Source organism: Lepisosteus oculatus, chromosome 11, assembly GCF_040954835.1.
Source record: "Lepisosteus oculatus isolate fLepOcu1 chromosome 11, fLepOcu1.hap2, whole genome shotgun sequence".
Taxonomy (NCBI): Eukaryota; Metazoa; Chordata; class Actinopteri; order Semionotiformes; family Lepisosteidae; genus Lepisosteus; species Lepisosteus oculatus.
This window is the reverse complement of record NC_090706.1, coordinates 10838259-10852858: the sequence shown is the minus strand read 5'-3', so window position 1 is coordinate 10852858 and position 14600 is coordinate 10838259. Positions and strand designations below refer to the sequence as shown.

The 14600-nt window shown below is 43.3% G+C and overlaps 1 protein-coding gene and 1 long non-coding RNA gene across 2 annotated transcripts in view; both read right to left on the bottom strand.

Moving 5' to 3' along the window:
* The window catches only part of asap3 (ArfGAP with SH3 domain, ankyrin repeat and PH domain 3), a 43898-nt gene extending 35282 nt beyond the window's left edge, over nucleotides 1-8616 (bottom strand). Inside the window, exons 1-2 of the mRNA XM_069195570.1 lie at nucleotides 8257-8616; nucleotides 283-355 (exon numbers count right to left, since the gene is read on the bottom strand). Coding sequence (XP_069051671.1) covers nucleotides 283-355; nucleotides 8257-8382 — 199 coding nt within the window. The 5' untranslated portion in view covers nucleotides 8383-8616. The remainder of the gene's footprint in view (nucleotides 1-282; nucleotides 356-8256) is intronic.
* Nucleotides 8617-9912: 1296 nt separating this feature from the next.
* On the bottom strand, nucleotides 9913-14305 carry LOC138241841 (uncharacterized). The gene is made up of 4 exons (XR_011191099.1): nucleotides 14048-14305; nucleotides 13201-13299; nucleotides 10700-11000; nucleotides 9913-10070 (listed from the first exon to the last, which is right to left on the bottom strand). It is a non-coding gene; the product is annotated as an uncharacterized lncRNA (long non-coding RNA).
* Nucleotides 14306-14600: the final 295 nt, after the last annotated feature.

Here is a 14600-nt window from a genome sequence, read left to right as displayed (position 1 = left end):
CCCTGAAGCTTGTCAAAAGACGAAAGGCTCGATTGCAGTGAGCCAAGCTGTGAAGAAAAGTTTGGGTGGGGTCTCATGAGATTTGAGGTGGCCAGTGCAGGCCAAACCAATCAGCATGAGAGAAATGCAAGCGAGTGGCTGGTCAAGTTAATCATTTTTCTTCACTTCCTTAAATGACCATACCACCTGTATCAAGAACCGTACTAACAGATGAAGACTGATTTTTATGTGTTAAATTACTACAAAGTTTAGAACAACAGTGTTGAAAAGGTAGTGACTTACAAAGTCCTGTTGAATGAATGGCCTTGACCATTTTCTTCATCTTCTGAAGGGTACTCTGATCCATTTCCAGTGACTGAAACACAAAAACACAAAAAAACACCATGACTCCCACACTCTGCATCGATTAACTATTTACAACATTCCTACAGACAACACACACCCTCAAAATACACAGAACCCACGGTGTACCCTTGGCAGGTCCACACCTCAACACAGACAGATTCCAAAAGAGATATTAGACAAGTGCTGCAGTCTTTTCCTTCCTCATTCTTATGCATGTGTAATAGGGAACTGAAGTCTAATGCTAGATGTCTCTATATCTCATAAATGCATTACTATGTGCCTAGCATGTCAAGTTAGAACACAGTCCTGAGCTGTCATGTCAGACACAACTAAGCACCCAACCAACAAAGCACAGACATGTGTCAAACCCTCTATGCTAAAAAAGACTGGCATTGCAAAACATGGGAGTCTGAATGCTCTGGAATGTCATGGGGAACAATGCTACAGTAGACGTCTCGCGTCACATATTAAGAGACCTGGTATATGCATACTCACATCGCTGTAATAATAAACCTCGATACGCAGCAATAAATTAGAAATTACTCTACACCCCTCAGATGTCCTTGCTCTTCCATTTCATATAAACTTTACTTTACTCACATGACTGGACATCTTGGACTCTGGTGTGTTCTATGAAGAACTTTTTTTATACTTTAACCAAATTGTCAGTACTTTTTCACCTTCTTAAAAACTCTATGAAAACTGAGGAATGGCTGTCATGATATGCACTCTTACATTTTGCCAATATTCTTGTACTACGTAATGCATCAACTATACCGTTAAAGCTACTGTACTACTATCTGTGCCCTGTATCGTAAAAGTGTTAAGGTTTCATACATTTAAAGGGTTGACTGATCATTTGCTGATGCGCAGCAAATCAAAGAATTTTACACTTAATAATTCAATGAGATTTAGAAGGAACTGAAGGAAAAAAATGTGGCTTGTTAACTTCAGCGCCCCTTAAAACCAACTGTTTAAGAGGCAGAGCAGCAGCAGCTGACAAGAGGAGTGAAGTGACTTGTAGGTTGTTCACCCTCTGAATGACAGACTAGCTTAATGCGTTGCTCCGGCTTTTCCAGTGAGATGGGATGTCTGCGCTTGCTTTCCCTGAAGCACTGGCATCCAGGCACACACATCCCAGAGCGCGGCCCCTGCCCACCGCCTCCATCGTCTCGCCACAAGTCGACGACAGGAGAAAAAGGGCAGCGGATGGTCAGGGGTCCAGCAGTCTCTTCCAGCACCACTCTGCGAGCTCATGAAATCATCGGCGCTTAAGAACAAGGGGCTGTATTTATCTCAAGCGGCCCAAAGAGACCGTCATTTCAACACGACAGAAATATGGTGTCCCTGTGATGTTTTGTTTTATTTTTTTACACTCTGTTTATATTTCTGTTCTGAAATAAGACGCCCACTGCACAGCAGTTTGATCCACTTCGGGGCAGAACAACAGTGTGACTAAAGGACAGATTGTTCAAGCGGCCCAGTGTCATTTTGCCTATCTCTTGCTGGTCATAGCAGGAATAAACCCCTCTCTTGCACAACCAAGAAAATCTAACTTGCTAGTCTTGGGAGACAGCAGGAAACCAGACCACCTAACAGAAACCCAAGCAAACTCCATACAGACAAGCATCTACAAATAATCGAACCCGGGATCCTGGAGGTTTGAGACCACAGCACTAACCTCCAAACCAATTAATAATCCAGTGATATGACCAGCAGGAGGCACTTGCTTAAATCTGACAGTTTAGGGATTTTTTTTAACTTAACAAATGTTCCTGACATGGGATAGTAATTAAATACCCAGTTCAGTTACCCTGCAGAAAATCCAGAATGGCAGTGTTGATTTTCATCACATTCACAAAGAAAAGAACGAGATCTTATAGATTTGTTATATGTTATAGATTTTCTTTCTATAACAAAACTAGACTAATGTGCAATGAATACTTTTTTTAGAACTGGCTCAGAACTGCACCAATGCCACACACGGCTACCTCAGGGCTGTGGTATCTTGACCTCAAAGAGCTGATCCTGTACCCCCAGGCTCCACACCCAAAGAAAGGTGATAAAATAATTAAGAACTGATTACAGATTACTTTAAAAAAAAATCTTACACTAGAAAGTTTCACAACACAGCTGTATTGAGGAATGCAGAGTCACTTCAGGTAGACATCAAGAGCAAATGTTTTAAACTGTGCCTCTAAGTAAGAGCATGTTTTTAAGAATAGCTCTGTTGCCACACTCCTTCATGTTCACCAAGCGAGTCAAAGTTCTTTCTGCCATCAGGCTCAAATTCCTTCAAGCGTATCTACATACTAGGGATGGTTTTACACAAGCAGCACTGGAGCTGGGGCAGGAATGCACAAAAACATGCTGGCAGAGCCTCTACATGTCACAGTGAGTGGGAAGGGCAGCAATAAGATGAATGAACTCAAGACAAAACTGCCTTGTCAAAATCTGTTAGGTCTCTGAGATCGGGTTTTGGTCATCTAAAAAAAATCCGAGTGTGGTGACAATGAAGTTAAATCACTTGAAATGGCCTCGCTATCCACCCCCCGGTTTGAATCAAAGATCTTGGAGCCTCGTCCTACTCCGTGACTAACGGCAAGCGCTTGTGCGCCCCTTGTGTTGTGATGGAAGCTGGAGGATCGGGCAGCTGGCTGGCCCACCTTCAAGCTGACGAGGCCCGAGGTCGCATTCCAGCCCATGGGCTCCATACCAACGTTTATTCTCTGTCAGCTTTCACCTCATGACACACCGAAAGAGTGGAAAGTGTTAATAAGGCTGTGGAGACACACTCCTCCACAGTGGGTGGCCGGGCACTATGCTCCTACAGCCCGAGTTCAGGACATAGGGGCTTTGAGCCACTCCAAAATCACAGCCTACCAGGGCACAGACACTCTTCTAAGGAGGCAAGAGGTCCTATGCCAAGTGGCACACACAGAAATGAACTCCTGAAAACAGCCCTACAGATGTTCTGCTGCTGCCTAAAATCTAGGAGGATTCACATGGACAACTCCAACAAGATGAGGGAACCTCAAAACCTAAATAGAAACCAATCTCCGCCTTTCTGCAGAGAAAGGGCCAACATTCACGTTTCCCCAACATAAAAGAAAGCTTTGCATGCACTGTGCGTGGTGCCCGTTGCATAAATCTGCCATCTAAGCAGATTCCTGCAAGGTTTATACTAATTAAAATGCTAATAATCCTCCCAAAAACCTCGAATTTCAAGACGGCTCTTAAAATCTTACTTCCTACTCATTTTTAGCACGTTTTTTCACTTGCAATGGCTATTAACAAGGCAAAACAAGACCATCAAAGCCAGCAAACACAGGGTTTCAGACACTGGGACTCTGTCACAGGACAGTGCAGAAAGAACAGTTGAAAATGTAATGGTGCATCTTTACTTATGATTTTTGCCAAAAACATGTTTTGAGTTTTGACAGGCAAACAAAACATGCATCTCTCACATCAAAAACACACAAGATGACAAATGCATTAACAGCAGTATTTATCAGTATGTAATGCAGTAACCACATGACTGAATAATACAAATACTTGCAGCACCCAGTCTGATCTCCAGACTGAAGAATGTAAGCACAAGGTGACAGTGTGCCAAGATCTGAGAAATTAGGAATGCTTGCCCAGACAGAAGAAGTAGATTTTTCTAAGGAATTATTTTCATGAGAACTTAAGTCATCCATTTGGTAACCATTTCAACCAATTCAGAGGCTCCCTCCACCATGACCTTCTCAGCAAGCAACAGGCATAAAGCAGGATACACCCTGGATGGGACACCAGTCCCTCATTGTGCACACACATACACACAAGCATCAGGGCAAATTTTCCCAGAAACCAACTAACCTTCCAGGCACCCCAGGTCCAGAAATAAATCCCAGGTGCCAGCGCCGCAAGGCTGCAACGCTAACCAATGCACCACTGAAAGAAAGTCACGCAAGTGAAAGAAAATATAACTGGGGGGCTCAGCCCATACAGACACTCATTTAGAGTGCAGGATGAACACTCTGGCACATTTCTGGGTCATGACCCTAGGCAACCGCAAACAAGAGTCACCAAGTAGTGCCAAAGGGGTGTAGAAGCTGACAACACAGCAAAGTGGTTATTAGTGGGGCCTGGAGCTTTTCAGCTTCCAGCAAAACTCCAACTCCTGGGACTCCAGGCTGGCAATGATGTCATTGAGAGTGCGCTGCTCCTCCAATCAGCATCAGCTCTCCCAGGAGGCGCTGTGGAGGAACAAGAGGGGCGACTAACTGCTGACTGTGTCAGAGGAGTTCGTCTGGAGGTCCTTGTTCCGTCCTGTAGAGCATTGGAGTCGAAGCCGTTTCTTTTAAAAGAAATGGGAGTACCACATTATGTACATATTTACCACCAAAAATAACTTGCAGTTCTATTTTCAAACATGAAATGTCTGACCAGTATTTGTCATTATTTTGTTCATTACAAGCAAACACCATTCCTGGTCCTTTTTGTCAAGGAATGACACTTGTAAAAGACAAATTGCCAAAGCAGAAATAATCCCTTCTAGTCCTGGAAAATACCAAAAGTTTTAGTTTCAGCTCTCTGTGAACCTGGCATTGCTGTAACATTCCAAAATCCGGAGACGCTCTTAAAGTTTCCAGTCACTAAAATTGCACAGATGCACATAATCTAAATGAACAGATCCAGCGGCTGAGACGTCCACTTGACAATGGCCAGCATGCTGGCAGAGACAAAGAATGAAAGTCTCCAGACTCTCATTTCCTTGTCCGAGAGGATACAAATTTCCTGGAAATACTGTAGAAGTGCCGACTCCTTGCTGCCTCTGAAACCCCAATCTCTTCGAAATCAGAGAAAGAATGAGCACCCTGGGCTGACTTCAAAGAACCTTCGGTACACTTCTCAGATTGCACTTAAGTGCTTTTTTAGGCAGTACCATTGCAGGACTTTGACTCAGCTTTTATTTTAATTACTTCGCTGCTGCTGTTTGCCGAAAACCACTCAATGAAATAATGAAGAGCTGGCACATAGACCTGCAGTCACTGCATGGAACAAAACTGAAAAATCTGCATTCACTTCCAATCTGGAATATTGGAACAGTATATGATAACGTTTTTGATGGCCTTATTCAGCTCCTTGTTCATTTAATGACCAATTCATCAACTCCTCGTGACAACCTCTGGTTATTATGTATTACAGTAAGTTTCTAATGTACTGCCTATGTTTGATGCTACTGTCTGTTGTTCCGTGCTGTCGGCTGTACTGCGATTGTCTTGAAAGAGTGGCGCAAATAAGAATTTCAATGTACATGTACATATGGCAAAAAATGCCTTCACTACTACAACTCTACTAGAATCAGGTGCTGGCACCTTACAAAGACCTAAAAAGCCTGCAGACACACTGAAGCACTAGGAACCAGGACTGGAGACCCCTACAAACAACAGATCTGTATCTTTACACCAGCCACGATGGAAAGAAGCATCAGTCTAAGGCTGGGTTCTTCTCTGGGATGTTGTGCCCCCTTGATTTTCATTTCTCAATGATGTGTTACTCTAAAGAGTAGTAACAAATGGAACACCATATATATTTTTCACAGTGTGGATCACAATGCAAGCAACTCCACCACATCACATTTCTCTCATTTTTGCAGTTCATTGCACAATGTGGGGGACAACTTTTTTCCTCCTATCATTTATTGGTACACATCTAATCAGGAAACACAAGTTGTGTGCTTTCAGGACTTGGCCCCTGGGATGCAAAGCCTGCAAGCGCACACAGGAGACCTTCTGACCCGCCCACCTCCCACTGCCCACTTTCCTTTCAACAGGTCTCAGGCACCACAGCCCTGCACTGGAGGCTCAGCCCCAGTATCCTTCACCAACATCACCCAGGTAACATCTTGGAAAGCTGCAGGTGGCTAGTGTATTCCTGGGAGCCTGCCAAGTAATCCCAAGCCTAGCACTTCGGAAACCCCAGTCCCAAATGAAGATATGACCCGTATTCAAACCCATGATGCTTGAATCATAGAGCTCAGCATGCATTTGACTCTAATGGCAGAGACATTCAAGAACAACTGGAGTTTCTACAATAAAGTTGCCTTCAGGGGATTCTCCACTGAGATACCAAAAGAGCATCATGCACCGTATTTGTGCACGACTGATGAGAGAAAATTGATTCTTGATGCCTCCTGCCCTGCCTGTTTCTGCCTCTGCTAAAAAAAAAAAACATGCAGTTAAACAAAGTGCAATAAGGTTTTTTTTACACCCCTTCTATTTCCTGTAGGTTGTCTGTCAGGCTAAAGCAGACCTGGTAATTGAAGAGGCAAACCAAACAAAGGCAGCACCATAACAAGCTGATAGAATAAAACAGACAAGATTGCCCAGTTTGACATAAAACCAGAAGGGTGATGCTCTTGACTCAGGCACCCGTCACTTGCTTGAACCTTTCTAGCCTCGAACACAGAAGACTACGAGGAATTTGGAATTCGATACAAGTATTCCAAACCCTCGACGACCTCATCCGAGCAGGCTTCTTTCCAAAGAACATCGAAATACAAACCAGAGATCACAAGTGGAAACTAGAGGGAAGGGCATGTAAAATTGAAAACAGGACACAAGATACCAGCAACGTCCCTGAAGCTGATACCCTGGCACCCAGGCTTCTTTCAAGAAATGACTAGAAGAAATCTTCATGTGAATCAGATAACAAGTGGGCAAGACGGGCTTGATGACCTCCTCTTGTTTGTTACCGCAATAGGAGGACTTTTTCAGAAGCTAAGGAAGAAATGAAGCATCCTCAGTCTGCTTAGATGTAGGACAACAGTACTGTAACCCAGCTAAGCATAAGGAATGACAGTGAAAACGACAGCCGCTGGATCTGTTTGGGCCCGTTCAGAGGTGTGCCCGTGACAGCAGTTCCTTCCGTTATAATAGCAGTCGAAAGAATCGCCATGACGTGCAACGGTCTCTCCACCTGTGACACCCTCAGAACCTACACCAGCACCCATCTTCCCAAATAGAAACACAAGACCAGAAACTGGAGTAAGTCAGTCATGTAAACAGTCGCTCTGAATGACAGGGGTCTCTCTGCTCTGTGTCCTCAATTTATCTAAGCACATACGTCCAGTTTTGGGCTCAAAGCTGGAGGCGTTTTGCACTCTGGAACAGGGGGAGGCTGATTGTTATTGGTGGTTATGATAATAATGCTAAACTCTGTAAAACGGTTTTGCCAAACACCTGCAAAGGCACATACTGTACAGGAAAATTGCACATTACCTCTGGAATGAGGAGTGATTTGGTAACAAAATAAAAAAATATATATATAAGAGTTGCTCGGAGAGTGATTGCTGTGGTTTGCGGGTAGAGAACAGTCTACAAGACCAAGACAAATGTTGAGAGAGAGTGTGTTTTGGGGTGCAGTAAATCTCTCTCGTTCACCCGCCGCCAAGGCTCAACGCTGTCACGCTGTTTCTCAGTGTACTTTCGCCTGGTCTTACAAACTTCAAAGCGCTCAGAAACCCGAGTACGAGTCGCTTACAGCCTCCCCACTTCACATATCAGCTTACTGGCAGATCAGAAACTTGGTGCCACCTAAGAAGTACGAGGAACTCCCACCCAACACACAAAGCACAAAAGCAAAAAACAGGTTTTATGCTACAAAGCATATCGTGAGCGTGTGTGAGACTTAAATGGAAATATGACTTATTTTTTATATGCTGGATGCACAGCCTTTTATTATCCGTCTCAGCAAAAACAAGAAAACAGAGAAGTGACTGCAACTGACCTAAAAGGAAAGTTGCAAAACCAGTTCTCCCGTACCAGTCAGGATCAATCCTTGCACTGTTCTCTCCAGGTCCAGCGGCGCTATCCTGTTTGTTTAAGCTCTCACAGGTAAACAAATCCTAATTGAGCCCCTTACCTCTTCCAGGGCGGCCACGGTGGTCCTGCAGTCGCTCACTTTGTAAGGGAAGGTGGAGAGAGACGGAGAGGCGATATCCTCATTCGTTAAGTTAACAAACTCTGCGACGCTAATTAGCTCCGGCATTTTCCTTTTTTTAATGATTTTTTTTTGGCTGATCCGAAAAGAAGGTATGTCGTAAAAATATAAATTAAAAATAAATAAAATGTACTGCTGCGGAATCTTCCTAACTCCGACACCCCCCGGATTTCACGTCCAGCGCTCGTCCCGTCATGATCCACAACAGCTGCCGTGTCGGAGCGGAGCTCGGATTCAAGCTGTACCGTGTGCGGGGCAGCGTGCCTCCCCTCTCAGAGCAGCCCAGAGCTGGGAGGGAGTTGCTTCTCGATCACGTGGGAATGTTTTCACTCCGGTCTTGGGGAATTTTGTTTCAGTGCAGCTCGTTTTCTCTGTAAAGGAGGAACGGTCGTGGTGCGAGTGTCACCGTGTCTCTGAGCGATTTACAACCTCAATCCCAGTGGTTCGGGTCATGAGTTGTAACTCCGGACAGATCAGTGAATTCCTAGGCAACAACGGTGTAGTAACTTGCTACTTTATTTTATTTAAAAAAAAATCCTAATGAGTGATAAGAAAGTGTAGGCTCCAGAATTTAAAATACTATTCAAACGAAATAGCCAGAAAAAAAAAGAAAAAACCCTAGAAAAAGGGAAGTGGACGAATACGAGTATTTTTTCTATTATTCCGTTATTGTGAATCCTCCCTCACAGTTACAATGAATACTAATTAAATAATAGTTTTGGTGTCTATTTTCATTTACATGTATGTATAATTTTACATATTTTAACTTTGTAAAATATATTAGTTTAAAATGAAAAAAACTATTTTAAAATAGTTTAAAATCTATGAATTCTCAAATGCAAGGCATTTCTCAACACCAGGAGTTTCTATAACTATTATAATTATCTTCATCCTGCACTTAGGGCATCATATGAAACCCTGTTTTTTCCTGGGACACTGTTTGCATCACTGCACGGTGTGAGCAACCTCCAACTGCTCCCCTGTGACTCACTCTGGCCTCTCTGGGAATAAACAGATCCCCCTGTGACTCATCATGGCCTCTCTGGGAAATAAACAGATCTCCTGAGCCAGCCGGGCTTTCACCTGTGTAAGCAATCCTCTTGATAAAAACCGCATGGACTTTGGGTGACCGACTCTGCAGAGCACAGCTGAGACTCTTTTCTTCTCCAGCCTCAAACACTGCAGCACAATCAATTAACAGAGTGATTGTGATCATGAAAACTTTATACCTCCCCTCCCAAAGGGACTAAGGAAGAGACAGGGCATTGCTGTTCAAACCTCCAAACAGCAGGAAATCACCTGTGCCACAGGTCCTTAATTCTGCACCTGGAGGACCAGCGTGTGTCTTACCATCTCAACCAGCTTATAGTTTACTTCATTGGAACAATTTACTAACTTCTCCCAGCTCCTCAGGGCTTAATGCTTGCAAGCAGAGGTTCCAAGTCCTGGTCCTAGGGTGCCACACAACCACTGGTTTTCACTGTTGCTCCTTTACTTAATGGAACCAGCAGGTTGTTTGGTTAGAACTCTTACAATGTTTTTTTTCTACCTAAAATTGCCATTGGCCCTTACCAATCATGGCTTCCTAATAATTCCCATCTATGAATCAGCTTCATCACTCTGTTCTCCTCCCCACTGAGAACTGGTGTGGGGGTAAGCATTCTGGCCCACTATGGCTGCCATCACCTCACAGATGGGGCTGCACATTGGCGGTGGTGGAGTGGGGTCCCCATTACCTGTAAAGCATTTTGAGTGAAGTGTCCAGAAAAGTGTTAAATAACTGTAAGGAATTATTATTATTATATCATGTCAGTCCGATAATATGTCAGTGCACCAGGTACACATTTTCTTTATCATAACTTTATGAATGTGTTGCAGTTTCTTTTGATACTCAGCATATTAGTAGCACTACTGTAATACGCTCTAATTAGTACTCTGTTAATACTCTAAGCCAATGTCATCAATATACTCCATATACTCCTCCATATGGCTATCACATTTACAAGTGATGCTAAAGTTGTAAATTCAGAACTGAGAAGAGAAGACTGTTTGATTGTTACTGGTGGTTATGATAATAATGCTAAACTCTGTAAAAAGGGTTTGTAAGTATTTTCCAAACACCTGCAAAGGCATATACAGGAAAATCACACATTTCCTCTGGAATGAGGGATGAATTGGTAACAAAATCATAAAAAAGAACAAAAATACTGCAGTTGCTAGGAGAGTGATTGCTGTGGTTTGCGGGTGGAGAACAGTCTACAAGACCAAGACAAATGTTTAGAGAGAGAGAGGGCAGAGAAGACGCTTCTTTTTACAGAAGGGTTGCAGAGCACACTGCGGCGTCATGTTCTGAATGCTGACTCACTGGGATGAACAGACAAGGCCTTGCTGAGCAATCGTGGATCAGGTTTCTAATAATCCTGAATGCATGATGGGCCCAAGAGACTCCTTCCATCTTTTCACCACAATTGCATTCTCTTCTTTCCTTTTCTGAGAATGTTTCTTTCCGTAGTTCTCCCTGCTATCACCATTTATCACGGCAGTTGCCAAGCCAGCTTGCTCACAATGCCTTTTATTATCGAAGTGAACCCCCCCTCGGTTCTGCTCCTTTGTGTTGCGCTTCAGCTCTGTTGTCGGCCGGCCTGCATTCAGGCCAACATGCTGGCCTAAAAAAAAGAGGCAGAGGAGAGAAAAGAGACCATTTAGGCAACATTTACAGTCGTTCTTTGTCCTGTTGTGTATACACAACTCACATGACTCATTTGCTTTCCTCCCTTCCTCCCACCTGAGAGACTTTCTCCCAGCCACCAATCAGCAGGGACAAGAGCCTGGGTTTCAGGTTGCAGCGGTTAGTCAGAACAGGGCTACTCTGAGGCTTTCCAGTAAAAGTTAGTGGGGCAGAGAATTTTCCCGGCAGAACTGTCCTGGATTTATTCAAGCTGTTGACACGGCCTCGGAGAGAACTACACCACCCAGCGAGCTTGTAGTGAGATGAAATGTGGATGTTAGTCAACATTACTACTGGTATAGCAGTGACCAGGTGCTTCTTTGCTTTTTTTTTGTTTGGAGTATGTATATAACTACTTATTAAAGCCAAGGATCAACAGTTGACAATTGCCATTAAGGTTCCGTAATCTTACAATAATTGTGCACTAACAAAAGGAATGAGAATAATTTCACGTTAATATATTTGTATGTAGAATGATATTTTGAACTCTTCATTTTGCAGTCCCTTTCTTCTCTAGTTTTCTAACTATTCCACTGAATTACCATGCATGAGGATGGGAGATTGCATCACGTGTTCTCTTAGTAAGATCCAGGGAATGTTTGACACTATCCATATTTTTTTCATTCACTCTGGAAATCAGCCAAGAGCCTGCATTCTTTTCCAACCGCCCGTTTTATAAAGTCATCCCATAACTCACAGAATGATTTCCGTGGCATACTGGTGCAAGAATTCACTGTAAGTTAATTATTGCAGGGGAGTTGCACAGAAGGGACGGACTTTACAAATCTGTATGCTACATTCCGAGATTCTTCTGTGTTTTTTTATTTAAATTCTCTCTTCACACAGTTAACATGGGTGCTTTGTCTAATACTGAGTTCTAAGCACAGGACAGTGTCTTGTGGAACAGTAATAAATAAGATTCCTCTAACGTGACAGAAGTGCTGCTCAAGTTTTCCACTCCTCTGTGCAACCTGTACTTTTTTATTTCCAAAATGTAATACATCTTAAAGTCCCAAACTTCCACTAGGAAAACAAGAAAATCCAGACTGTATGCCCTTGTAGGGTTAATTCATGGCCTACAGAGCATACCAGACAGATCATTGAAAAGAACTGTGTCGGACAACAGGAAATACAGTGGAACTGATTCAGGTACTAAAAACCCTAAAAATCAATCAAGGGAACTGCTGCATAGTCATTTGTGAATCAGACAAGCAGAAGTTAAGTGGATGGGCATTTGGGAATGTAATCAGAAGGTAGGCCTTTACAGAAAGGGTGGTGGGTGCCTTTAACAAGCTGCCCAGCCATGCTGTTCCAACAGATTCCCCGGGATTCATCAAGAAAACGACAAGCGACAAGCAATCAAAACAAGCAAGATGGGATTTTCTCGCCTGTCCTAAACACAGTTCCCACATCAGTTAAGACAGCCCCGGTCCACCAATTTCATCTCTGAAATATGGACATTTCAAATTGTCAACATTGTTTCAGATTTAGCTGTATAAACCGAGTAAATTGCTCAGCTTGTATGAAAACCAATAGACGATGAGGTGAGCAGGACTTGGACTGGGGATTCCTGTATTAGGAAGAGGATACAGCCTCTCACCAACAGAAAGATGAGATCTTTCTCATCTTTCTGTTGGTGAGAAAGATGAGGTGTTAGTGGGGCCAGCAGGAGGCGCTCACCCTGTGGTCCATGTGGGTCCTAATGCCCCAGTATAGTGACGGGGACACTATACTGTAAACAGGGGCCGTCCTTCGGATGAGACGTAAAACCAGGGTCCTGACTCTCTGTGGTCATTAAAAGTCCCAGGGCGTCTCTCGTAAAGATTAGGGGTGTAACCCCGGCATCCTGGCCAAATTTCCCATTGGCCCTTACAAATCTTGGCCTCCTAATAATCCCCATCTATGAATTGGTTTCATTACTCTGCTCTCCTCCCCACTGATAGCTGGTGTGTGGCGAGCGTTCTGGCGCTATGGCTGCTGTCGCATCATCCAGGTGGGGGTTTCACATTGGTGGTGGTGGAGGGGAGTCCCCATTACCTGTAAAAGCGCTTTGAGTGGAGTGTCCAGAAAAGCGCTTTATAAATGTAAGCAATTATTATTATTATTATTATTATTATTATTATCTGGTAACATGTTACCTGTTTATGATTGGCAGTCCAGTTGGGCATTTCATTTCATCCAGCAGTCATTTCTGTGGCTTCAACCACTAGGAAAGACATCAAATGTACCCAATGTTTCTAGAACACAATAATGATTTACCATTAAACATTCTGTCCTACTGTGTCTTAAAGCACAACCAGGTTTTAAAGGCCAGTAACAAGTTCACTTTAACCACTTAATTGATTAGGTAATGCAAGTCATTTGAAATAAATGCAGGGTCTCCCAGCCTGAAGCCTTCAAGTGAACTCCTAATGAGTTTTCTTGTTAATAAGAAAGGATGGCTTTGAAGGACTTGTGTTTTATGTGAAAAGGAGCAATGTGTTAAGTTCGACATCTTTTTCCCCATTTTATTGTTTGCAGAGTGGCTAACAGACACAGGTATCCTGGAGGGCTGTGTCAGCTCTTGTTACACAGCAATGTCTTGCAAACCCTGATAACTCAACGATAAAAGGTAACTCTCCACAATCAGAGATGTCCTCTTTCTTCTCCATCAGAGTGGTTCAGCCCTGGAAAAACGTGTCAAAAGAATCCCAAAATAATCAGCACCGTAAAAAACTTGCAAAGTCTGTTAAACATGTCCATGTTACTATTAGAAACGGACAGTTAAGGAATGAAAATGCATAAGCCGTCCAGGACCCTCCTAAGTTAGAAGATAACAGAAGAAGCAGCTAAAAGAGAAGACCTCCGGTCCATTCACATGCTGGTCTTTGGTAAAAACCAGATACTCAGTTGTATCACATTATAACTTTCCAGCTGATCAAACACTTGAAGAGAAGCTTCTGCTTCACTCCTACAATTGCATTCAGTGGAAGGCTTGATTGTCACCTGGGGCACGTTGCTTGCTAGGATAGGCTCCGGCTTCCCTGCGACCCTGTATTGGACAAAGCGGTTAAAAATCTCTGTACCCCAGAACAATTCATTAACTCTGATCAATGTTTCAGTAAACACCAGCTGTCATCAGGTTCTGATCTGGCGAAACACAAAATAGGTGACTCATTGCGACGTCTTTGTATACAGGCAGACTTTTTGACGTCACTGAACAAAGGGGAAAAAAAATTCCTGAATGATTTTGGACGAACAAGTCTCTTGTAGTTACTCCTGCTATGGTATTGCGCCAGGACACCAGACTGGCACCCTCTTTGTGTACACAGCCCGCATTGTGAAGAGTGTTTCTACTAAGCAGTTATGACGTTTTTTTATTTCTTGAATCCCCTGATAGTGACTCCCAAGGACAAAATAGGCTTGCAAAAAAATCACTTCCTGTCGATTTGATCAAACAAATAAATTTGTTTAACTCTGAGGTGTTACAGTTCTTGGTCATAAGCATTAAAAAAACAGTGGTGTTACAGGTTGCTCCTTTGGAGAGCTGTCGAGATAA